This window comes from Vulpes lagopus, chromosome 9 (assembly GCF_018345385.1).
Source record: "Vulpes lagopus strain Blue_001 chromosome 9, ASM1834538v1, whole genome shotgun sequence".
Classification (NCBI taxonomy): Eukaryota; Metazoa; Chordata; class Mammalia; order Carnivora; family Canidae; genus Vulpes; species Vulpes lagopus.
The window spans coordinates 54,251,051-54,279,027 of NC_054832.1; the positions used below are offsets into that span (position 1 = coordinate 54,251,051).

General features: G+C 36.6%; 1 protein-coding gene across 1 annotated transcript in view; it reads right to left on the reverse strand.

Annotated features, from left to right (window-relative positions):
* The window catches only part of PKIA (cAMP-dependent protein kinase inhibitor alpha), a 98,160-nt gene extending 76,148 nt beyond the window's left edge, over positions 1-22,012 (reverse strand). The window contains exon 1 of the mRNA XM_041768873.1: positions 21,831-22,012. Within this exon, the coding sequence (XP_041624807.1) occupies positions 21,831-21,989 (159 nt within the window). The 5' untranslated portion in view covers positions 21,990-22,012. The remainder of the gene's footprint in view (positions 1-21,830) is intronic.
* Positions 22,013-27,977: the final 5,965 nt, after the last annotated feature.

Consider the following 27,977-nt stretch of genomic DNA (forward strand, 5'->3'; position numbering starts at 1 on the left):
ACACCTCAGTAAGCAAGATCAGAGACCAGCTTCAGCTTTTCATAAGTCTCTCATTCCTTTTCCCAAGTCCCCAAAACCTTTTACCTTGAGCAATGGTTCATCAAATATATACAAGCAAAAAGTATTTCCTAGGAACTTGTTAGAAATGGAAATTATCAGGTGAGGCCCCCCACATCATTGTTTTGACAAGCGTTCTGACCTCCCGATTCACATTTAAGCCTGAGACTCATTCTCTCCTGGTCTGAGAGAGAGAGAGAGCCAGAAAGAGAAGGGGCTGGTGGGGGATGGAGGAGGCAGGAAAGCCCAGGAAATTGTGCTGGAAAGTGAATTCAAATAGCTTTTTTATATTGGGTTTTTACCTTGGTAATTTACAAATGATTGTAAACAACCACAAATTGAAACACATAGTTACTTTAAGGTCTCTTTAGCAGAAATCAATCTTCTATCATGGCAGTTCTCCTATATTCTGGTCTATTACTTGATAGGTCATTTCCTCACAGGGATGACTAACAGCAATTCAACGGAAAATGCTCTTTATATTTAAACAGCACTTCTGTTCCAAGATGTCAAAATGCTTGACAAGTAGTGCAATGTAGCGCACTAATTTTCTCAACGTCGTGGCAGTAAATAGTCAACATCTACCATCATTGCTGTTCACTGGTGATTTCTTGGCAGGGAAAGTTAAAAGTGCCTTGGCTGTCTATTGGAAGTCAACGGCTGGAGAAACTATTGTTCATTTTGGATCCATAGGGCTGTAGCTGATGCATTACTCACTGAGTTCTATTATTACATCCCAAGGATAGATAACTACACTCATCAAGGTGAAAGCCCAAAGAACATTCTTGTACTTTCTTTGATTAAACCTGGTGTTTGAAAAATCATCTGGCCTAATCTACATTTAATGATGGTATTAATGCTACTTAAATCCCTGATACTTTTGGTTGCTTAGAATTGATGCCACTTGAAGAATAAGAAGCAAAAGCTCATTCCATTGGGGAATTCTTGAGAGCCACGACTGTCATCCTTCACTCCCCAGTGACCAGTGCAGTATCTAGAATAGTATATGTAATCAGTAACTATTTTTTGAATGTATGGTACGGAAATAAGTCAAGATACTTTTAGAGTTGGAAGCCACCTGTCAGGAGGTGAAAAACTAATTTAAAAACTACTAAATTCTCAAAATTTAGTGTGAGATGAGTGCTGATAAAAACCTGGCCATTCCCTCTGTCACTGCATATGATGCTGTGACACCAACATCTACTAATCAATCAAAAAAAAGTTTCAGAATTTAAATTTGGGTATGTTTTCAAGATGAAGATTCCTCTTACCTACCATTTCTTATGATTTAATGTGGAAGCCTACGATCAACAGACAATGTACTGGTTTGTGACTTAAAATTTGGTAAGTTTTATCCCATTTTGGAGGCATGAAATAAAACTAATGCACAAACATTCAAAGTTTCATCAGTGAAAAAAAACTAATTGCCAAAATGTTGAAGGCTGATTTCTCAAAATATTAAAATGATCACATTCATAAGTGAAAGCACCCTATTTTTTATTATTATTTAAAAAAAAAAAAAAAGGGACTATAGGAGCACCAGGCTGGCTCTGTTGGTGGAGCATGCAACTCTTGATCTTTGGATTGTAGTTCAGGCCCTATATTGGATGTGAGATTCCTTAAAAATAAAATAAAATAAAATAAAATAAAATAAAATAAAATAACTATAAAGTTGTATCATTACTGTTAGTAATTTGTTGATTTTGTTTGAAAAATTTGCTTGTTTTAAATAAAACAAAGTTCAACTACAGTGACCTATATATCATTAATCTTAAACTTCCTGTGCTAGATTTGTTCTGTACCCAAAACGCCAACCATGCATATTAAGCTGAGATTTGTTTTTTGCGTATGATTTCTGTTCCCCTTTCCTGTTTGAATTTTACCCTTTCCTTTAAAAAAAAAAAGTTATTTGTTCATTCATGAGAGACACAAAAAGAGAAACAGAGACCTAGACAGAAGGAGAAGCAGGCTCCCCTCAGGAAACCCAATGCAGGACTTCATTCCAGGACCCCAGGATCACGATGTGAGCCAAAGGCAGATGCTCAACCACTGAGCTGCCCAGGTGCCTGAATTTTACCCTTTCTTAACAATCTTGCTAAAAATCAGTGTGGTTTATAACCACTCTGTTTAGCACTCTACCATCAGTACCTAGGATAGTGAGTAGTACATAAGAAACAAATACAATTTCTAAATTACCCTGATTAATATCCATACTTCTCCTGGCTTTAAGCACCTGAAGACAGAAATAGTTTCTAATTGCACAAGAACATATGAATAATCCAGAGTAAATGTTAACTATAAATACAATGATCTATTAAAGTACAGAATACATGAAATCTGGTATTACTTCCTGATAACCCTGAATTCAGAGCTATGTTAAAGACTTACTTGAGGCGTATTACCATTTTCTGAGTACACACTGAAGGAAGAAGTTGACAAGAGAGTATGTAAGATTTTCCAGGCTCAAATAGAGCTTGACTCATCTGCATGGAAACAGCAGGAAGGGTAAAAGACAGAAGGGTCCATTGTCTGCTGGATTAAGCACCCCCTGCTGCAAGGCATGCAAGAGAGGAGACTGACATCTAGGTTTCAAGGATCCTTACTTAACTTATCTGCTCTTACAGGATCAAATTATAGGCAAAAAAAAAAGAACATGAGAACCATTGCTGTGTACCTTTAAAACTATGGTTCAATGAATGGTCCATTAACTCTGACCAATCAGAATAATTCCTCCTTTCTTGATGGAACAGTTCTGGTGGAAATGAACAGAGGTGGGCATGGGATGGAAGGGGGTACTTTCCTTCTGTTACAGATTTTAAACTTTAATTTTCCTATGATTTAAGCCTAACTTCAATCTTACTAAAATTTATGGGCTTTTTAAAAACTAAAATTAAATAAGCTGAGTACTGAGGGTGAAAAAACACCTCATAATCATTTTTTTCATAATAATTTTAAGATAGATTTATTGCTGTGAAAATTACCAGAATTGTCTTTGTTCCAAATATGAGACTGCCATAACATTTCAATTATGATTAATAGTGAATAAAAGTTTACCAGTTGTCTCCATCTGGTAATATTACCAGAGACTTCACTTGATGAAATTTAAAATTATTTATTGTATTGAAAATGCTACAAGACCCTAAACTGAACTACATTATGTAGCACACAATATCAACAAATGGGCAGAATTCTGACATCTCTCCTACCTTCATCAGCTCTTCCTCCTTTACCTCCTTCCTTCCCTCCGTTTCTTCCCACAAGCAAGTAAATGGATGTATAACAAATAGTAGAGATCAAAACCCTTATATTCGGGACGCCTGGGTGGTTCAGCAGTTGAGCGTCTGCCTTTGGCTCAGGGTGTGATCCCAGAGTCCAGGGATGGAGTTCCATATCAGGCTCTCTGCATGGAGCCCACTTCTCCTCCCTCTTCCTACGTCTCTGCCTCTCTCTGTGTGTCTCTCATGAATAAATAAAATATTTTTCTAAAAAAACCCTCATATTCATAATAGGAGTTGGGAATGTGGTATCTCAAAATAACAAGTTTTAGATACTTTAAATTGGTTTTAAATACATTATCCGTGTCTTACTAGCTGTGTGACCACGGATAACTTAATCATTTTGTCTGTTTGCCTATACGTAAAACAGGTAATAATGTCTACCTCTTAGGATTGTTGTCAGGGGGAATCTATTTGGTTTTAGAACATCATTTAGCACAGAGTAAGCAAAATAAATATTATTTTTCACTTCTCTGAATATGTAAAACATTTACAACTTGGATCCATAGTCTCAAAATCTAATATTCACTGATGTGAATGCCTGATTAGCTAAATGGAGGGGGGAAATGTTATGGTAATTATTCCTTTAGTTTTTCATTTTATCTTATTTTTTTAACTGAAAACTAGAATCACCATTTCCTGGCATTATCTGTTGTTGATAAACAGTTCAAAACCATAATGTTGTTTTGAGGAGGCACTGAATATTTGAAATGAAGGGAACTAAGAAATAGTAGAAAATAAACTTTTTGGATTTTATTAAACCCAAGTGAAAGATGAAATTAATGGTGACATATGTGAAAACCATAGAAGTCATACAAAAAGAGCCTCAAGTACTTACAGAATAGTTGAAATTCAAATGACAGCAAATGACTAATTCTTAAATCAAGAACCCTTCACTAAAATTAAAAACATAAATGCTTTCTTTTTCTTGCTTTCTTGTAGGAGGTGAAAGAGTACTCAGTAGGTGTCAGACTATTTTAAAAAAGCAGATTATAGTGGTGATATTTTAGAAGCACAAAAATACTGAGGCAGATCTTATAAATGACTTGTTTAAAATAATTTCATACTTAATAGAAACCTAGTAGAAATGCGTTACAAAATTATCCAATGTAGCTACAGAAGAGAATTTTCTGTGAATTTTATGTTATTATGTTTTAAAATTATAGATTATATGACCAAGTGCTCCAATTAGGTTGCAAATTATATAAATAATGTTCTAGTTCGAGGCAAAAATTACTACGCTTAACTTTCACCTAGTAAGTGAGTGTGTGCTTGTGTAAATAAAATGATATAAACTCATGAATGTTAGCATTGTGTCAATGAAACTAGATTAGTATGTTATTTAACTCAGGTAAACCATTAGCATCATCAGTGTTTATTAAGCAATGCAATCCTTTAGGTAGGAGACATAATTCTCTAGAATAGAAGTTGATAATGGCAAATACACAAACTGGAATATGGTGAAAAAAACAGACAATATAGATTTTTAAAAATTAAACCTAAAAGCCTGTTTAACATGATCTCCTCTTCAAGTTGATGAAAGTAATAATGTAGATTTTCCTGGGTCAGGCTCCTGTGAGGTCTACAGGCAAACTTATAAGTAGGAATAGATCTAAGCCTATTTCCATTTTTGTGTTTACCCTTAAGCATGTCCAGTTCTTGTAGCATAGAGAAAAAGCACTAGATTGACCATGGCATGAAACAAGTTGAATTCTGGCCTATTACTTAATAACTCTGGGTATTGCCTAAGTGGGCAAACTGCTAAGCATCATGAACTTCAGTTTTCCTCTCTGCAAAATGAAGATAATCCTTGCTCTTCCAACTTTGGAGAGTTAGGATAGTCCAATGAGAGAATGAATATTAAAATGCTTTGAAAATATATAGCTTTCAATATTTAATTTATCACTATTATTTCAGGATGAAGTTAAACTTTCCTTCAACTAGTGTGAATTTCCATAAATCTGTATAAAAATTGAACATTCAGCAACATTCAGGAATGTTTAGATGTTACAAAACACATCCAAACCAGCATATTTCTTCTTAAACAGTTAAGTAATACATACACTTTGTAATGTGTTTGGAAATATCAAATGTGATTGAAAAGAAGTAAAGGTCACCCTGACTTTCTATTTAATTATTGATAATTGATTTTTAAACTTTCTTTGGGTCTTTTTCAAAATCTATCTATGTGATATTCAAAACCAATATACTTTATATATTATTAACATTCTTTTCATGTAACATTTCTCAAAGAGGAAAATTTTTTAAGATTTTTTAAATTTATTTATTTATTTATTTATTTATTTATTTATTTATTTGATGGGATCCCTGGGTGGCTCAGCGGTTGAGCTCCTGCCTTCAGACCAGAGTCCTGGGATCGAGTCCCATGTCAGGCTCCCTGCATGGACCCTGCTTCTCCCTCTGCTTCTCTCTCTCTCATGGATAAATAAATAAAATATTTTTTTAAATTTTTGTTTATTTATTTGAGAGAGTGCACATGGGGGGGGGGGTGGGCACAGAGGAAGGAGAGGGGGAAACAGACTCCCCAGCGACCAGAGAGCCTAATAGGGGGCTCAATCCCAGGACCCCAAGATCATAAAATCAGGACCTGAGCCGAAGGCAAACGCTTAACCAACTGAGCCACCCAGGTGTCCCTCAAAAAGGAAATTTTAAGTAATAGGTTTCTATATTGTTTCCTACTTTAAGCATCTTATAATAATTAACGATGAAGGCTATATATGAGCTATTATGTAGATTAATGAAATAAAGTTTAGCATAGATAACCTAAATAAATATATTAGAAATTCGTGAATTAAAGGATATCTGTTTTTGAGTGTTTGAATATTTCAATTGTTTCATAGGTTTTCTAATATTTATATTTAATTAGACCATGTAAATTTTTAGTTAGTATTTTTTAATGAAAATGAAAAATGTTAAATAAATACTGCTCCACTTGGAAGCTGACATAAAAACCCTAGAAAGCTTCCTTCTCCTCAAATAAGGTGGTAGATATTAAAGCACTAAAGAAATATAGTTTACACTTGAGTTTAAATAAAAATCTGAAAAAATACTTTAGAATTGTTTCTTACTCAATATTCTGTTAATAACTGGTAAAAGACATATGGAGAATGATTAAACATTAATAGTTTTTAGGCTATGCTCTAAAATATATCATTTTACTGATGTCCAAGAGACATCTCAGTCTGAGATTAATAGGGCAGAAACTTTAAGCCTGGGAAAATTCTGTCTTGATAATGCATTTGAGACAGCAGTTATTAGAAACCAGAAAAATAATACCAATAACCTTCAAATTAATTTTGACCCTAAAGTTATAGCAACTTCAACAGAAGTTACATACTGAATTAAAATTCCTAAACTAGGGATCCCTGGGTGGCTCAGAGGTTTAGCGCCTGCCTTCGGCCCAGGGCGTAATCCTGGAGACTCGGGATTGAGTCCAACATTGGGCTCCGTGCATGGAGCCTGCTTCTCCCTCTGCCCGTGTCTCTGCCTCTCTCTCTCTCTCTCTCTTTCTCTCTCTCTCTCTCTGTGTCTCTCATGAATAAATAAATAAAATCTTAAAAAAAAAAATTCCTAAACTAGTGGGGCACCTGCGTAACTCAGTTGTTTAAGCACCTGGCTCAGGTCGTGATCACAGGGTTGTGAGATAAAGGCTGGTATTGCGCTCTGTGCTTAGTGGGGAGTCGGCTTGAGATCCACTGCCTCTACCTCTGCCCTGCCCCTTGCTGTGCAGCTCTCTCTCACAAATAAATAATTTTGTAATTCCTAAATTAGTATTATAATTGATGCAGTTTATATGAAATACTTCAATAAGTTAATAAAATGAAAACAATAAAGATTGTCATATTCATGTCCTAGAAAGGATTTTAAGGGAATTTCTGATAGTATAAGTTAATACATGATTAGTCATATTACTTTTATTTATAAAACATCCAAACATACATCTACAAAACTATATGTCGAGAAATGTATTCTAGAATTAATTTTTGAAACAGTGCTTTTATTGTTCTTGTATTTTCTAATTGAGAGATCTGGTCTTTAAGCATTTTTAATTAAGTAGGCTCCATGCCCAATGTGGGCTCAAACTCACAACCCTGAAATCAAGAGTCTCATGCTCTACTGACTGAGGCAGTCGGGTGCCCTATCCGCTCTACCTCCATTGTACAAGAAATATTTTACAACCAGCCTGGGCAAGATTCAACAGCATAGTAGTTTTGTATCCAAGGTTACTTCCCCACAACCACTTTAAGGGTAAGAAATGAAGTGGCAATATAAAGTTTGTAGCCTTTCCAATAAAGGTTTATAAAACATTAAAAAAAAAAAAAAAAAAAAAGCCTTTTAAGTATTTTTAAATCATAAAGCTATCAGATATAAAGCAGGAGGAAACCCAATAACCCAGGTCATGGCATTTGTTAATATAAGTATCTGTTTAAAAGTGTTATAATAACAGTTAATGAAGCAGAACCAAAAATAGACATCACTGATCAACAGTGACTTTTTAAAAAATCTAGTTAATATTATACTACCTGTGTGAGGGTGGCAGGGAAGACTGAAATAAATGTCAGACCAAGCTTGGTTCTCTTACTTGAAAAAAGTTGTAGTCTATTGGGTCCATGTCCTGATTTGGAGCTATATAACTGTTACTCTCATGTTTCTAGTTTACATTTTATTAGGTGTAAGTGTAGAAAAAGAACTGAAATGTTCCTTCCTCTCTTTCTCTGCTCATTCTCCCACAGAAAAAGCAAAGGATACATAATGAGTAGATAGATCTGATAATTTACAATGGGACAAGTCTCTATTCTGAAACACCGTTAAAATGAGAACACTCCAAATGAGGATTTTGTGAGACACTGGAAGTTATAGCATGAATATATGGAAGAATGAGTTCTGTACATGGTAAAACATATTCTTCAAAGCAGAAAATCTGATGGAAGGCCAGAGAATGTAATACATAAAAAATAATCAAATGAAACAAAAGTATGTTCCAAGCTGACAGGCAACTATAATATATTCTCACATAATTGGATGGTAGTTACAACTCGGTAAGATCAAGTTTAAAAACGTTCAGTTGAATAAACACATACATACACATGTATATATCAACCTGAGTAGGTAAATACATATTTATATTCACACATTAAAGATTCATATTGAAATTTTTAAAATATTCTCCTAACTTTTGAAAAATAAATAGTGAAAAGATAAATTTCCTTTGCAAAACATCTCTGGAAACAGAGTCTTCAAATGCTTCTCCAAGAACTCGTCTATTTTAAATGAAATCCAACTATAATCAAATATTTGAAATAGAATGAAAATCTTTAGGATGCCTGGGTGGCTCAGTGGTTGAGTGTCTGCCTTCAGCTCAGGGCGTGATCCTGGGGTCCTGGGATCGAGTCCCACATTGGGCTTCCCCGCAGGCAGCCTGCTTCTCCCTCTGCCTATGTCTCTGCCTCTCTCTCTGTGTCTCTCATGAATAAAAATAAAATCTTAAAAAAAAAAGGAGAATGTTCATGAAAATATACACATATACATGCATATATATTCACACGATTAATTAAATATAATTAATATATAATATATATAAAATATATAAATTTATTTCGAATATATGTGTGTACATGTATTTACATGTTTAAAACTGGTATTTTCATTATTTTAACTTCTCATCTTAGAATTAGACTATACCAACAATCTATGCCTCATAGCTAATAAGTTCAGTGTTCAGGGATTAACAATATGGGTTTGGAAATTTAGGACACACTCCTACTAATAATGACTTCTACATTTTACTTGAAAGAATATAGTCATTCTATTACCAGGTACACATGAATAGACTCTATCAACCAAAACAAATTATTGCAAATTTGGCTGGAGCTGTTGATCACCTCTCATTTGTGAACAACTATGCCTTAAACAACTATGCCTTAGATACAAGCTCTAGACAGTTTTTGTACTGGTTTCCTTAAACCAAATGACTCATATCAACAATAAAAAAAACATATTAAGAAAAAATACATAAGGATGCCTGGGTTAAGCAACTGACTCTTGGTTTCAGCTCAGGTCATGATCTCTGTCGGAGTCATAGGATCAAACCCTTCATCAGGCTCCTTGCTCAGCGAGGAATCTGCTTGAGAATTCTCTTTCTCCCTCTCCCTCTGCCCCTAAATAACCCTCACCCTCTGGGTGTATCACTCTCTCTCTCTCAAATAAAAAAATAAATCTTAAAAAGAAAAAAAAAAAACCTTTGTGCTTTTTAAACCCCACAATTGATCATACTAAAGCAGGTATGTGTATTAACAATGCAGTTTTTATAGGTGGTGTTTCCACTCAAGTTTTCACATTAATTGAGGCTTGATTTTTTAATTTCAGTTTAAAGGTGTTTGTGTTGATCAAATCTAATCAGTAGCACCTAGTAATGAACAAGACCCTAAATATTAAAATGCTTATATATTCTCTCTAAATTCTTTGAGCTTCAGTAAAATAAAGAGATAGTATATACCAAAAAGAGTCCTTGGTATATGATGCACAATGCAGTTACAAGTTAATTTTCCTTTTTGGACAACTTAATGATATGAACAATGATAAACTTTTTCAGTTGTTACACACACACACACACACACACACACACACGGGTCTAATAAGGCAGATAATTATCAGGCTCTTTATAAAGACTTTCGTTAGTGGAAGTAAATGTTAACCACTCCATAAATTAAAGTTTTTGTCTCCCGGGAACTTCCACACTGTATTACAAAAAAAAAAAAAAAAAAAAAAAAGTCAACTGATCTTTTAAGTACAGGAGCCTCCCCAATTTATCTGACATTTGCTTCTGACATCATCGCCCTTATTCAACAACCTTAATATAATTTCTGATGTTAGTGACAAGAGTAATTAGACATATGGTAAAATTCAGAAAAAAATAAGATGTAGAATTAATAGCCAACTGACTTTTCCCAGGTCATCCAATCAACTACTTGCAGAGTTAAAAATAGAAGCTAAGTCTAATTCCCACTGCTACTGCTAGATCAGAGCCCAACAGCTTTGCTTTGTGTTGACTTCAACCTCTCTCACCAGTGGCATTACCTGCACAGAGACATTTCCCCATGAGGCTCAGGGTCATTTCAAGGCTTAGTTTAACTAACATGGGAGAAGTAGGAAAAGAGTTCATAAACATTTGAGAAAAATTATGGTAATGAGGTCTGGTTGTAAGTTGCCAATGAGAATAAAAACAACAAAAATTGAACACATTTATTAACCTTTACAATGTTTCAGACACAGCACTAAGTTGTCTTTTATGTTCTCTCTCTCTCTCATTTTTTATAATTATTTCTATCCCAGCTTTCTTTTTTTTTTTTTTAAGATTTTATTTATTCATGACAGAGAGAGAGAGAGAGAGAGAAAGAGAGGCAGAGACACAGGCAGAGGGAGAAGCTGACTACATGCAGGGAGCCCAATGTGGGACTCGATCCCTGGTCTCCAGGATCACACCCCAGGCAGAAGGCAGCACCAAACCGCTGGGCCACTGGGGCTGCCCTATGTTCTCTTCCTTAATCTTCACAACTCTGTGATTTTCCTGTTTTAAATATCAAGAAACCACTCACAGCAGTTAAGCAACTTACCCTAAGTCACATAGCTAGTAAATGATAAAGGTGGGATTCAAACTAGTTGGAATTCAAAGCTCAAATTCACTTCTTAAAACACATGAATTGGACATAAGTGGTAGCCCAAACTCCCAAAATAAACAAATAGAAGGGAAAGGTCTAGTTATCAGCATACTTTGAAGATGATGTTTAGAGCTTTTTGGTTCATTTTGAAAGTGATCAAAAGCAGCCTGAGAGCTCTGAGTAAAATTATCAAATTGAACAAAATACATTAATTTTATACTCAAACATTTTGAAATCAACTCAATTCCTTTGCTTTCATAACACTGTACTACCATGTCATTTAATTTTCCTCTTTAGTTATTAAGGGGAAATTCAAACATTTCGGGTTTTGGCCTGAACGAGTTAGTGTTGTTTTTTTTTTTTAAAAAAGATGCCAACACTCTTCCACTTATTCAATGGACTGTTTAGCGTCAGACCATTTTAGTGTCAGATTTAATTTCTGTGGTGAAATAGTGACTTCACAAAGCCCTAGTAAAGATGTTACAGGATCATTATCTCAAACCTACATACAGGTGAAAAATGCTTTCAGTCAACTGAAATTTTGCTTTCTCCATGACTGTGTTCTTTATAATAAATGAGATTGAAAAAGGCATGGAGATAAGAGAATCACTGACTAATAGTTTATTATTAAAACCTGTATAAAAAAAAAAAAACCTGTATCTTGCATTGTGAATTTCTAAAAGTCCAAATCCATTGTAGTTGAAGAAAGAAGGGTAATGTCATGTTCTTCTATCCTGAGTAAATGGACTGTGCTTGGCTGAGTGTCTTAAACTGCTTACTAAATGTATCTCAAGCTTTAATGTGCATCATCTCTAATTCCACCTATCAAAACCTCAGAGGGAAGATACAGTTTGGCAAGAAAAAAACTCATCTCCACCACACCTACGAAAACGATCACAATGAAAATGTGTAAAATGCCAATTATTTTGTGTTGGGGCAGCTTTCAAAACTAAATGGTATTGATTTATTTTGTTGTTCAACAAATATTTTATAAATGCCTATAAAGCTAAATATAAAACTAATCATTTGACTTGGAGAAATTTTTATGCTCTTGATATTTTACTGTTTTAAAATAACTGTGTACATTTCCTTACTTAGTGCTAACCATAGTATATGATATTAATAAGCTCCCTAGAAAACTGAATAGTTATAAAATATACCAAATACTAGTGTTTCATGCTTTATTTATTTTGTTCTCTAAGATGGAGATGATATAAGTAATGAAACCTAGATTTGTTTTCTATAGGAGCACCAACCATGTCTTGACGTTTATCAATGGAGGTTCTCAGGTTACTATAAGCCTCTAACCATTAGACAATCCTAGTAAATATGAATGTGTCACAGTAGTGAAGAATGTCAGCCCTATTGCATTTTGGCTTGATCAACTGCAGTAAAGCACAAATTAGTTGAAGGCGTTTCCCCAAGAATAACTCACTTCCTTAAGATGAGATATTAATTTGGATGAAAAATGGTTTGTCACAATTTATTTTGGAGGGTAGTAGTTTAAAAAATGCAAATGCATTCTTTTCAGAATGAAGCCTCCTAAAAGTGCATTGTTCTCCAGGGAGCTTATCTTATAAATAAACCTCATATGTGTAATTTACTTTTCTAAAATTTTCATATATTACTGTTGATTACAAATTTTCAAATCTTTAAAATATTTTTAAATTTTTACAATATTTAAAATTTGACAGTCTTTGGGGTGCCTGGGTGGCTCAGTCAGTTAAGCATCTTCCTTTGGCTTAGGTCATGATCACAGGGCTCCTGGATGAGCCCCTCATCCAGCTCCTTGCTCAGTAGGAAGTCTGCTTCTCCCTCTCTCTCTCCCACTGGCTTGCATTCTCTCTCCCTCTCTCTCTCTCTCTGTCAAATAAATTCATAAAATCTTTTTTAAAAAATTCGACAGTGGGGATCCCTGGGTGGCTCAGTGGTTTATGCCTGCCTTTGGCCCAGGGCGTGATCCTGGAGTCCTGGGTTCGAGTCCCGCATCAGGCTTCTGGCATGGACCCTGCTTCTCCCTCTGCCTGTGTGTCTGCCTCTATCTCTCTTTCTCTCTCTCTCTGTCTGTGTGTGTGTGTCTATCATGAATAAATAAATAAAATCTTTTAAAAATAAAAAAATAAAAAATTCGACAGTATTTAAATCTGTATTTGATTATTGAGACAGATTATTCTCAGTGAGTCCACTGGGTACCTACCAATTCATATTCAACATTACTTTTGCAAGTCCTAGCAAGATTAAGTTTTGTGAATGGATAGAATATATTAACACCCTGGTTGTTTTTCACTACATTTCAATTATCAGAGAACCTGAGTGTGAAAAATCATGGAGAGGAGTGTTAGAAATGGCATTAAAGATATTACTGATTTTTCGGTTTATGCAGTCAGATTCTGCAGTATAAAACAGAAGGAACAAAGTAGGTTGTACTGCTGCTATGATTGTAATAACCAAAAAAAAACCAAAAACAAACAAACAAAAAAAACACGTATTTCTACCCTCAGTCTTATCAACATGGCAGTGCATTGATTAAGGTATGGGCCTTCTTTTTGCTTACTTAGGCAAAGGTCAGAATGCTTATTTGTTTAATGCCTGCTTTTTAAAGTTTTGATCAGACAGCAATAAAGACAAATGTATTAGAGAAATGCTTATTAATAGGTTCTCCATCCCAATCAACCAAAGAAAAGGCATTCCTTAAAATACTGTTGTGAAATGTCTAGGGTATATCTATCTATGTTCTTGCAACCTTTCAGTTTTAAGTAGCTTTTCAAAAATATGTTATAAACATGTCACTTCATCCTTGACATTTTAGTATGTTAATGTCTAATTCGGGTGCAACATGATGCAATCTCCAGCAGGCTCTTTGTTTCTCCTCTGTTGGACAATGCAAACCAAGACAATCTTCTGAGAAGGGAAAAGTCTTGCCAATTCCGTTATACTTCATATGTGCCAATATTCTGTAGTTTAGCTTACATACAACACTCCTAACAGTATAAATTAAAAAGGATACACTAAAAAGAAACTAAAGAAAAACACCAACCCAACAAAATAAAAAATTTACTACAATGCAGGTACATAAGTTTGAAATAAACAACAGATCATTTGGATTTAGATTCAAATGACCCATTGCTGGAGTTTTAAAAAAAACAAACACACAGGGATCCCTGGGTGGCTCAGTGGTTTAGCAATTGCCTTCGGCCCAGGGTCTGATCCTGGAGACCCAGGATCAAGTCCCACATCGGGCTCCCTGCATGGAGCCTGCTTCTCCCTCTGCCTATGTCTCTGCCTCTCATTAATAAAAAAATTTTAAAAATCTAAAAAAAAACAAACAAGCAGACATACACACACAAAACTAGCTACAGACGTTCCTAGTTTTCTACACTGTTGCTATAAGACTTGACTGACATCTGTGATGTACTCTGTAATATCTTTGAAATGATGCAATGAGTGTTTGAGAGACTTGTAATCTGTCAAGACTTGTGTATAAATATATTTCCTCCATAAACTAGAAATGAAAAGAGTAGAATATTTCCTTGCTGAAATCATGATAAATGGATTCCCTTATTTTACTTGCATCATTTTTAAGATAGTTAGAAATGGCTACAGAAAATACATATCTGTTGAAGAAGTTTATGATTTTTTTTAACTTTCTTTTTTTAATTTTTATTTATTTATGATGGTCACACAGAGAGAGAGAAAAAGAGAGGCAGAGACACAGGCAGAGGGAGAAGCAGGCTCCATGCACCGGGAGCCCGACGTGGGATTCGATCCCGGGTCTCCAGGATCGCGCCCTGGGCCAAAGGCAGGAGCTAAACCGCTGTGCCACCCAGGGATCCCCTATGATTTTTTTTTTGTAGTCAATGTACTTTTTCAAATTATAAATGTTCGTGCATTGTCTCTGACCCAACAATAGCACTCCAAGAATTTTTCCATCAAAAGTTAAAGCATGAATCTTGTGTCTTGGCACCATCAACAACAAAATAAAAACAAACAAAAGTAAAAGCACCAACATATAAAGATGTGTAACTTTGTTTTTTGTTTTTTTTTTTTTGTTTTTTTTTTTTTTTTAAGATGTGTAACTTTGTGTCCATTACCACATACCTTGAAATCATAAAACAATTGGAACTTAATATTTATCAAAGGGTTTTCACTTAATAAAATCATGGCACATTTCTTGTACATATTAGACACCTCATTTTTTGTACATATTAGACATCTACTAAAGGTTATATGGAAAAAAAAATAAATAAATAAAGGTTATATGGTAGTGTTTGTACCAGATATCATTAATATAATAGGCAATATACCTAAAATGTTTTGCAACTAAAAAACACTGTAGATTATATATATATATGTATATATATATATATGGTGTGTGTGTATATATATAATATATACAAGGTGTATATATAATATACATATATATGTGTATTATTCAGCCTTAAAAGTAATGACATTTTGACACATGCTGCAATATGGATAAACTCTGAAAACATTATGCTAAATAAAAGAAACCAGACATAAAAGGACAAATATTGTATGGTTCCACTATATGAAGTGGCTGGAATAGGCAAACCCACAGACACAGAAAGTAGAACAGAGTTTACCAGAGCCTAAGAGGAGGGCAGCGTGAGGGGTAACTGTTTAATGGGTACAGTTTATTTGAAATAATGAGAAAGTTCTGAAAATGAATAGTGGTGATAGTTGCTCAACATGGTGAATGTACTTAATATCAGAGAAGTGTACATTTTAAAATGCTTAAAACGTTAACTTTGTCATTTCTATTTTACCACAATAAAAAATAATAATAACCCACTATAAAATAAAATATAAATTTACCTTGGATTAGGCATTTTATAAAGTTTCCATAAAACTGCACTTATTCTAGGAGCTTATAGTTATTATCATATTTTGGGAAGTGTAAGAAAAGCAACAGTTTAAGTTGGCCTCTTGAGGTTTCTTTCTCTCCATTTCTGTTTTTTCTAGATTAATGTTGTAACACTTCTCTTTGAATACTAGCATCAGCAACAACCGTGACAGCTAGTACTAGTCTCTTCAAGTATCAATCAGGTAAGAATTTTTAATGCACTTTATGTTGGCGATTGTTTTAGAACCTAGGAGGGATGAACATAATTTGTCATTCTTCCCTTAACTTAGCAAAAGCAGATACATTGCTGCAGACAGCACTACCAGAAAGAAATAGTAACTTTGAGGCAGACATACATCCATCCTAAGAAAACTAAATATGTTTCGAAGTAGCCTACACCGCTCAACTGTTGGCAATGTTCTTCTACATATTTGGCACTACAGTACTCTAAGTCTAGAACTGCTTCTTTTTTCGTAAAAAATGGTTTTGATTGGAAAACCCTAAATAAATCATTTGGAATGTATTACACATATTCAGAACTCCTTCTGGGATTCCTTTTCCATGAATCAGGGTTCTTTGAATCACTTTTCTTACTGGCACTTGTTTCCAAATCCTCTTAGCTGCCTTTGTGCCAGTGATAATGAAGAGCTCTCATTTTAGGTTCTAAAGCAGGGAAAACAATAGAAGGAGAAAGTCATTTCAAGTTCCAAAAATGTCTCGGCTAATGAAGGACACACATATTGTCAAAGTGAGTCCAGAGTAGATGTTCTTAAACTATTTGCTAAGGAGTACTTTAGTGGGTCCTTAAAGAAACATCTGCAATTGTATGCAAAATTCTATGTGTACATTTGTTTGTATATATACTTGTGGAATGAATGTGCAGCCTTTATTCAATAATCAGAAGGAATGTTAAGACCCAAAAGTTTAAGAAACACTGGAAAAATTAATTACAAAACAATTTTAAACTACTCTGATGGCTCTGACCTTACATTTTTATAAGGCTTTCCTTTACTCTTAACACTTCAAAGACCATAGAGTGCCTGGATGGATCAGTTGCTTAAGCACCCGCCTTTCACTTGGGTCAGGATCCCAGGATTCTGGGATGGAGCCCCACATCAGGCTCCTTGCTCAGCCAGGAGCCTGCTTCTCCCTCTCCCTCTGCCACTCCCCCTGCTTGTTCTCTGTGTCAAATAAATAAATAAAATCTTTAAAAAATAATAATTAAAACACTTCAGAGAGCAGCATGGTAAGGTGGAAAGAATGTCTGCTAAACATTTAGGTGACATCTTTGAGTCTCGGTTTCCTTGATGTAAAATTAACATAAAGTAGAAGGTTGAAATTTGATACCACAGATCAAAAGTATCTAGCAGTTTTTCAAGGCAAGTATTTCTAGACTTGAAATTGGACGAGTACTTATATATGTAAGGTAACTTCTCCTGCTTATTCTTTTTCAGTAGAATGCAAGCATGTTGAGAACAGATACGGTATTTTCTTTAAAGTTTTGTTTTGTTTTGTTAAGCTTAGCATACTTTTAAAATGTATGAGCTAATATACATTTAATGGCATGTAAACTCACATTAACTTTTGTTAAATATAATTATTTGAATGTGCTTTCACTATATTATTATGTAAGTATTTTTAAAAACTAAATAATACTTGCACACATTTTGGAAGCTGAGCTTGACTAATGGTGAAGAGTAGGTAGAGATATACCCTTGGGAAATAATAACCAATTTCTTCACTAGAATGAAGTCTACTGACTGAATGTCTACTATGCATGTACAAAAGGTTCCTGACTTATGATGGTTCAACGTATGATTCTTCAACTTCATGATAATGCAAAAGAGATACACATTCAGAAGAAACCACAATTCAGCTTTTGAATCTGGATTTTTTTTCCCCCAGGCTAGCAAGCAGTACAATAGTCTATCATGACGCTGAGCAGTGGCAGTGTACCACAGGTCCCAGTTAGCCATGCAATCATGAGGGTAAACAACCAATACAATTAACAACCATTCTGTACCTACATAACTATTTTGTTTTTTACTTTCAGTATAGTATTCAATAAATTACATCAAATAATCAGTGCTTATTATAAAATATGCTTTGTGCTAGATGATTCTACCCATTTGCAGGTCAATACAAGTGTTCTGAGCTCCTTTAAGTAGGCTATGCTAACCTATGGCATTTGGTAGATTAGGTGTATTAAATGCATTTGACTTAGGGTATTTTCAACTCACAGTGTATCTATTGGGATGTAAGCCTACTGTAAGTCAAGGAAGAACTGTATATAGCTAGTCACTGTACCATGAGTTATAGGTAATAAAGGTTGTCAGTCACAAACCGTGCTCTCCAAAGCTATTGTAAAAGAACAAGTCATGTTCACACTAAAGAATAGACCAAGATAGAAAGTGCAATAGGAATTTAGACAAGGGAGAAAACTCATCTGACACGAGGATGGTAGGTACGGGGAAAGCAACATGGAAGAGACAGTGTCTAATGTGATCAAGGTTTTAGCATATACAGGGTGTGTGAAAGGAACGGATGAAGACATTGAAGCGGGACATCACGCGGCACAAACTGGAAATAATGACCACTTGGTTAGACGGATCATGGGGTAGCTTAAGGGGATTAGTGAGAAACTAGATAAAGAGATATATCAATCAGTGCCTGATGCATATTACATATTAATAATACTTTTAAACGTGAGTATTTTATTAAAAATAACATGGATAAGAACTTAAAAATAAAGACACAGTGGGACACCTGGGTGGCTCAGCGGTTGAGCATCTGCCTTTGGCTCAGGGCGTGATCCCGGTGCTGGGATTGAGTCCCGCATCAGGCTCCCTGCACAGAGCCTGCTTCTCCCTCTATGTCTCTGCATCTCTCATGAATAAATAAATTAAATATTTAAAAAAATACACAATAAAGAAGTGAAATATTACATAAATTTGGCAGTTAGGAGGCCATTGACAACTTTCAAAATAGCACTTTTTTCTACATATTTTCAGTGGAGACACCGGTTGAATAGAAATACACTTCTTTAGCTTTATCGTTTCTACTTCTTTCTTGCTCTTCCTTGTTTCAGAATCTCAAAATAAGTCTATTTCAATTGTAGCTAATAGCAGTAAGACAGTACCAGAAATTGCCTTTGGTTATTAGAGGTCAACTTTGATGCCTAAATTTGTACTATGTTACTGATAACACTGACCACCCACCATGCTAAATGTATTTTTTTTTTAACTTGGTTAGAAAGCAGAAGATTGACTTCATTCTATCTTGTCAAACCTACAAATAATGCCTGCAGTTCATTTAGCATCTAATACCGCACATCCTCTTGTTTTTCATTCCTCCTCCATCTCTTGAACACCAGGCAATTAATTTTTCTTTCCCAGGGAAACATCCAAAAAAAAAAAAAAAAAAAGGAAATAAAGTCATAAATCAGTTTCAATCATGAAGCCATACATATATTTCTTCTTAGAGCTCTGAGTGAGACATTTTTCTCAGAAAAGTTGTTTTATTTAAACATAACAAAGTCCAAATTCAGAAATCCTTTAAATTTATTTATCTACCTTAGTTGCACTGAAATGAAAAATTCAATTTTCTAACTTATTTTCTCTCTTCCCCAAAAGGCTTCTCCAACCCAGGTCCATAACTTAGTGAAGTCATCTCACCTGTAAAATCAGTGGCAGGTCTGATGCCAGGTTAGGCAGCACTAATCCCCTAATTCTGACCCATTTCTTGCCAAAAAATTCAGTTCCTTCAGAAACCAAGTAATAGACATTTTCAATTTCTATTATGAGGATGTTCTCATGCACTAGTAGTCAACATAAAGAAACCTCAAAGTACAGAAATTTTTATTGTGCTTAAGGTCAATCATACTAATCTGTATTTCATAATTTATTTAAAAAGAATTATTATCTTAATATTTATTATCACTTATTATTCAGAATAATTATTTCTATAGTTAAATATTTTAAGATGAGTAAAGAAAGGTGGTAGAAAAAAGCGTTTTGTTGTTCTTGCTCTTTGTTCCCCTTTCTATTTGGTGTGCCTGATTCAAAATTACTGAATCTTGAAATTTTAATATTTGAAACTCAAACCCCACTCAACACATAATAATAATCACTACAACATGCCTACCCCCCCCAAAAAAAAAATTGGTGCTGAGGTTTTCACGATCCAGGGGAAAGAGTTCCTGGAGTGGGCCACTTGGAGTGGGAATTGCCCACCCCTCCACTCCCTCTGCCTCGTATACTAAAGGTAGAGACAAAGAAACCAACTCAAATCCTTCTAAAGTGTATTTTATAAAAAGAATTTGTATTCAGAAAAGCAATAATGACATCTACTAGAATGAACATGATTTTTCAGAACTAATATCTTTGTCTAAAAGCAGTATTTAAGAAGGAAGGGAAGCAGAGATAAATTTTTAGCTATCAACCGTACCTCTCTTTTTCACTGATCTCTTTTAATTTGCTAAAATAAAATTACATGGCTATTGAGTCAGACTGTCTAATTTCAAATTTAAAGATAACAGATCGCCCATTAAATAGAGTATTGGCACACAGACACTCCAGTCTGGCTTATTTGCAACTGTTCTCTGTTGGTGAAGTGACACATTTGCAATCTCCATCACAGCCATCTTACCCATTTCAAAGCATATTATTCAAATGTACATCCTTAGGTGGCAATAGGAATAAGGCACTTGAGTTCAGTGGCAAGAGATTTTTGGGGAAATCCTAGAACAAGTGGTCAGAACCCCTAAATGGGAAGAGTGATTTGAGAATGCTCAAATAACCTGAGGCTTAGATTGGCCAGCTCCGGTGGCTTTCTGAATGCCTGTAGGGAAAGCCTATCTGGAAACTCTTTTGAGGTTATTGGGGAATCCTTGGACAAACATACTGCTTGCTCTTTGGGGAGGACCAACCCCAAACCCTACCCAGGTAAATGTCTCACAACCCAGCGGGACTAAAATAAAAAAGCTTCAAGAATAACTGGATAGACCCATTCACATTTGTAGTTCCATCTATGCCTATGCACAGAGAGAAAATATAAGTATGGTCCTCTTTCTGACACCCCAACAGATTCTGCTGTCCTCGAAATCCTCTTGCAGCCGCAGTGACTACGGCGAAGGGAGTTATCGGGAACCATGTTGGTACTAGGCTAAAAGATAGATTTTTCGTGTCCTGTATTTGGGGGAAGGACACAGGTAATAGCATACAGAGAGAATACTAGAACTGGTGTGGGGCAATGCCCTTTGTAGGTCCTTGACAAAATCAGTCATGGAACAGAGGTTGTCGATAGAAGCTGACAAGAGCTGGCGTGTGAATGGACCCGGCTTCCCAGGGAAATCGATGAAGTAATTGACAGAAAGAATATGATAAACGAAGGGAGAAGGTGGAAACAAGTGCCGCTCAACCCAAGCTAAACTCCAAGAGGTAAAAGAAGTTTCTCTTCTAATGTGAGACTCTTCCTAAAGGTTCAGGATTGAAGTGGGTGTTTGACATTGAAATGGGGCAGAGACCCATTCGGATAAGTAGGAAGGGAGAGGACAGAGGAAGGTAGGAAAGATTTCTGATTACTTCCCCAAGATGCCTCCAAGGACCTGCTGCTCCAAACCCCGAAAATAACCAAGGGAGGGAAGGTCGAAGCAGAAAGATAAAAGTGCAACTCCGATCATGTCACATCTTGATCCTCAACGTCTAAGCGAGTCTGGTGCTGGAATCGGCCGATTCTCTGTCAGAGTAGAAAGGCTGACCGCCTTCTTTGTTTGCCCAGTACCACCGCTCCCGCAATCTCCAAGCACTTGCCTGATTAACATTTCAATTCCAGTTGTTGCTCCTTTTCCACTGCAGAATGCAGCAGGGGTCTCTCCCTTCCCGGTGCACGGCCGACCCCGCGATTACCCGAGCGGAAAGAACCGAGCCGGGGGCTAAGAACAGCCGGGCTGCTTACCTTCTCGGGACCCAGCCGGCGCCAGTCCCCGCGCCCGCCGCCCCGGGGCCGCAGTGCCTCCGCGCCGGGCCCAGTGCGTGGTCCGCCCCGCCGGCCCCCACCCCACCTGCCGGCTGCTGCAGCTGCTCCCGCCGCCGCGCTCCGGCTGCATGAAGTCATCCCCCGCCCGGGCCGGATCGCCACATTCCCTGCCAGTCGCGGGGGGAGAGGGACCTCTCTCGGCCGCCGGGGAGGGCTCTTCCAAGCCGCGCCTGGCAACCGCTCCCCCTCCGGGTTTGGGGTTTCTTTCCTATTAATGCTTTTGGGCAGGAAGCGTAGCCGGACTGTGGACCGAGGGAGAAGGGCCGGAGAAAACTCTGTCTGCAAAGCGCCTTCCCTCCCGGAGCTCCCCTGTCACGCCCGCTGCATGGACAGCTCCAGGCGACTGTGTGGGTTTCCCACCCTCTTCATTTTCCTTATCAGTATTGTTCATTTCGCTGAATTGGAGACTATGGGATTGTCTTTTAAGATAAACATTTAAACACTCCGGAAATGTTTTAAATTGGCAATCAATCCATCTCTCTAAGCCCCTCGTAGCACGCCTCACTTTCCCCCAGCGCGCGCACACACACAAGTACGCACATGCACACACACACACACACACACACACACACACAGCCGAACCACTCACAGTCGTGAAAGCTGGGACCTCTCACCCTCTTGCCTACGTAATAGAACGGGAAACTCCCCAAGGAGTGGAGAAGTAGGACCGACCAAAGAAAGCCCTCGAGGAAACAGAGAGGGCTGGCCCCAGGATGTTGTTGCTGTTTAGTGGTGCACTTTGTGGACAGATGTTGCCTCTAACACTGCCCCCCCCCCCCCGCCCCATCCCTCAATTGGGCTGGCTGCTCTGGTGACAGCTGTAACATTTGAAGCCAAGAAGCAGAACCCACATTAACAGATGGCTGTATTTTCCCCGCCGAAGGATTCATCAGAATTGGCCTTAGGAATAATGTAAGCAAATACACATATAAGTCCCTTCTTAACCTCTTTAAATTGGCACTGGCCATTAACCTCTTCTCATTCTCTCTCCTCCTTTCTCTATCTCCCTCCCTGCCTTTCTTTCTTTCTCTCTGCCAGCTCAGTAGTTTGGGGATTTAAGGGGTGGGGAAAAAGGGCCAAGGATTTGCTGTCTTTATGGTGGAGCCAGTGTTTCTCCCATTGTTAAGCCATTCCCAAGCAGAGAGGTTCTTTGACACCTAGAGTTCAATCTGAGTGTGGTTTCCTCATTTAACTTACTTAACTTACTTAACCGACTTCACATTCCTACTGATAGAATTCCCGTCTCTAGGTCCAAGCCGGCTTCACCTTGTGGATTTGAATAGCAACCTAAGCACTGCATTGGGCAAGCCAAGGAAGCACGTTCGATCCATGAAGAGTTCCCATCCCTCTGTTTCCCAGTTCCAAAATTGAGAGGTAGTGTAACAAATAGAATTCCAACAAAAATCATTAAGAATTCTTGGCCCTAGAATGAATGTTTTTTGGAAGCTCTGGCAACCTAATTCATGCCTCTGAGCCTCAATTTCATAAAATTAAGTCATTAATATCACCATAAACTGGGAGGTTCTTAATCTGTATCAAAAGGTATGTAGAATGTGGATGGGAGGTTTTACATCTTTAGTTTTACTAACCTATAACTGAAATTTAGCATTTAACCTTTCCTTTAAATACAAATGCAGACAGTGAACCACAATAACATTCGCTATACCTGTGACTGACTTTGTCACCTATAGAAGTCCCAGATAATTTCCTATTTCGGTTTTTATAGATCTCTCAAAATTACTACTCTGATGTGACAATCAAATCATCATCACCCTTTTTTTGGTTTTATTTAATAGATTATATATTCTTAGAATGGTATACAGAAAATATAAGGAGGTAGTACAGGGTTCCCAAAAATTCCATTCCCAGTTTCTTCTATTAACATCTAACATTACTATAGTACCTTTGTTACAATTAATGAATCAATAATGCTACATTAATATTAACCGAAATCTGTACAATTTCCTTCAGTTTTACCTAATGTCTTCAATTATTTTCCAGGCTCCCATCCAGCACACTACATTACCTATAGTTGTCATGTCCCCTTAGGCTCCTCTGAGCTGTGGTAGTTTCTCAGATTTTTCTTGTTTTTTGATAACCTTGACAATTTTGAGGAATAGTGGTCAAGTATTTTGTAGCACGCCTCACTATTGTAAACCCTCTGATGCTTTTCTCATGATAAGACCCGGATTATAGTTTATTGGGAGGACGACCACAAGATAAAGTGCCATTTTCATAACATCACATCAGGAGTATGTACAATCAATGTGATTTTCGACTGTGATTTTTTTTTTTTTGACTGTGATGTTGACTTTGATCGCCTAACTGAGGTAGTATCTCAGATTTCTCCACTGTAAAGTTACTCCTCCATCCCTTCCATACTGTACTTGTTGGAAGGAAGTCACTATGTGAAGCTCATGCGTAAACTCATGTTCCACCTTCTGTAGGGCAGATTATGTACATAAGGTATTTGAAATTCTTCTGCACAGGAGATTGTCATTTCTCCTCTAAATATTAATTTATGCAATTATTTATTTATAGCAGTATAGACTCATTCATGTTTATTTTATACTTTGAGTCATAATCCAATGTTACTTTATTTTGTTCAAATTGTTCCAGCTTAGCCATTGGGAGCTCTTTTTGTTGGCTTCTATGCTCCTATGACATACTCCGTTTGATGTGTGTAGGTGTATTACTTTGTTACTTTCTGGCATTACAAGGTGCTCCCATGTTGTATTTTCCTACCCCAGTCCTAGAATCAGCCATTTCTCCAAGAAGCCCTGATCCCTTTTCTTGGAGGATGGTAATAGAAAGCAAGATCTGAGGGACACCTGGGTGGCTCAGCGGTTGAGTGTCTGCCTTCTGCTCAGGTCGTGATCCCGGATCTGGGGATTGAGTCCCACATTGGCTCCCTGTGAGAAGCTTGTTTTTCCTTCTGCCTATGTCTCTGCCTCTCTCTGTTCCTCTCATGAATAAATAAAATCTTAAAAAAAAAAAAAGAAGAAGAGAAAAGAAAGCAAGATCTAGGCTATAGGTATGGTGGTTGCCAAGGGGCTATCATTTATTTAGGCTCTAGGAAACAGCAGAGAAATATATATTTTCACTAACCCATTCATGTGTACATAGCTATAAATATTTCTGTATGTAACTATCAGTACTTATACTGAGCTAAATAAGAGTTCATATTAATGTTTTTAAGTCTAATCCATTAATACATAGATCATTCTAGCTTCCTCCCCTTGCTTATCCATAAATTCCTACAATAACAGTAAGAAATGTGGCTCCAACAATCTTTCATCCATTTGCTTAATTGTTCCATTCCAGTGCACATGCATTGCAAAATAATAATTGTTAACCCATTACCTCAATATCACTATTTTAAGTATATTTTTAATTAATAGAACCATTGTTACATTTTGTTATTTAGGGAATTTAAATACCTGTGCATTTCTATATCACAAATTTGGTTTCTTAAATATTTTAATAACTGTATTTAAAAATTGCTAATTCTTTTCCTTTGAAATAAAATATATTTTATGAGTTTAAAAGTGTTATTTTTTTCCTTCTTCTTTTTACAAAAGATTTATTTACTCATTTTAGAGAGAGAGAACATGGAGAGGAGCAGGGGAGAGGGAGAGAATCTCAAGCAGACTCCCCAAGGAGCATGGAGCCCTACTTGGGGCTTCATCGCAGGACCTTGAGATCACCATCTGAACTCAAATCCAGAGTCAGAGGCTCAAAAAACTGAGCCACTCAGGCTCCCCAAAGTATTATTTTATGAAGAGTTAACTAAACTGTTCCAGAATGTCAAAGGGGATCGTGGTAAAAAGGTTAGGATCTCAACCACAGAAGATTTTTTTGTTTTTTTTGTTTGTTTGTTTGTTTGTTTTTGAGGATATACTGAAATGATGTGACTTGCCCAGTGCAGGCATTAGGGGGAGCCTGTGCTTGACAAATGGTACCCTTGGCCACTTGGGCAGGCTTCCACCTGCTTTTAAGTTTCTAAATACCTTGGAAGAGACAATATGCTAAATCTTGTCTTTAATAATATATAATTTAGGGGAGCCTGGCTGGCTCAGTTAGTTAAGTATTTGACTTCAGCTCAGATGATCTCAGGGTCCTGGGATGGAGCCTCATGTGGGGCTCTTCTCTCAGCACAGTCTGCTTGTTCTTCTGCCCCTCCCTCCATTTGTGTGTGTGTGTGTGTGCGGTCTCTCTCTTTTCCTCTCTCTAAAATAAATAAAATCTTTAAAAACATTGTAATTTAAATGCAGGGTTTGCTAGGTACCCGGTGCTAGAGGTGAAAGTCTATATAATGTTAAGGAAAAGGAGGATGGGTAGGTGAAGGGAACCGGAAGACTGAGGTGGCTCTGAAGTCCAGGGGTTTTGTAGTTGAACAGACAGGCTTGGATCCTTTCATTCATGATCTGACTTTGTCTCATTTTTGAAATAAGAAGAACAATGGCTATTATATAGGCTTGTCCTTAAGAGTGAAAATAGATATTTGGTCTTTTCCTTTAATTTGTCTGAAGCAGAGATTAAATGTGGTGACTTGGGACAGTCCTGGAGCATAGTCTGCTGTCCTTCCTGGTATAGTTTCCATTCTATAAAGCCAGACTCACTGGAAGCATAGATAGTTTCTCATGATAATTTAGACTCCTTCATCCATCAAAGCACTCTTGCCAGGTGCTTTTTACTCATGGCAGAGAATCAGTATTGATGGTACTAGGCAAAAGACAAAAATTTTTAAAAAAGACAGAAATTAACTGTTCAGATACTATACCATGTCAAGAGGCATAAGGGAACTAGAGAGAAAAGGAATAATAAATGAGAAATGTTTTATGTCAACATATAGAGCTTGAATCTGTCTTCTTGGAACTTGACACACACCATTATGCCAGATAAATTAATGAGTGGAAGCTAGAGTAAGGTGAAGATCATTTTTTTACCCTATGACTTTTCATTGCATGGTCTTTTAAAAAAATAATCTTTTGCTCATGACTTTGCAGTCTGCAATTCTTCCTTTCAGATATTCTGGAGTTAGAGATCAAATGGCCTAATGATACCATGAGTCTCAGCAAAGGACAATGTGAAACCAGAGCCAGAGGCCCTGTGTGCCTGAAGCTGTCAGCAGTGGAACCAGTCCTTTGGGTTAGGGAGTCCTTCCAGAAGGGGCTCATTTAAATGCAAATACACTGTCAAGGAGTGGTAACCAAGTATAGAGTATCTCATTAGCAGCCATTAACAATTTAGCAGAGATTAGCTTCTCAGATTTATTATGGAGAGGAGTTGTCAGGGTGATTTGGCTCCAGCATCTGTCACCCAATGACTTGCCAGGTCTCCTGCTCTCATCACTCCATAGGAGTCTGCCTAACGCTGGGAATTTGGTTTACTAGGAAAGAATTGGGCATTTAGTATGTGACAGTCAATATTGCTTCACATAATTTTGATTTATACATAAGGGTAGGAGAATTTCAATAATAATAATAGTATGTGTGTGTGTGTGTGTGTGTGTGTGTCTGTGTGAGTGTGTTTGGTGGCTGATCGGTTTGGGTTGACTAATCATGCTCCACAGAAATCTTAAAATTTTATGACAAGTATCTCTTTCAATGAGGTCAGAAAATATATCATGTAAACATGTACAAATGTAATTTAGGGTAGCAAAGCTGTACTTATAGTAAAAGTTGCATTCAAATAATTATTGATAGTTTTAGATTTCCTCCATTAATATGAAAACACTGATGCAAGAGTATAAGATAACAATTACGTATAAAAAGATTGGTATTAGATAATGAACAGTATCAGCAGATACAATGGAAAGAAGAGAAAGCGACCACAAACAGAACAGAAACTGTTTCTTTAGACATTGCTACAAATTCACCTTGTTTTTACCAGTAAGGAGTTGACATATAATACCAGATCAACATAATACAGGGAGTATTCTGTAATCGGAACCCTGTATTTAATTGTGAAATGTATATTGGCTTAAGTGAACTGCTTAGTGACAGCATATGATACATTCAATAGTGTGATGTAAGTAACTCTCAAATGAACCTTTTTAAAAAA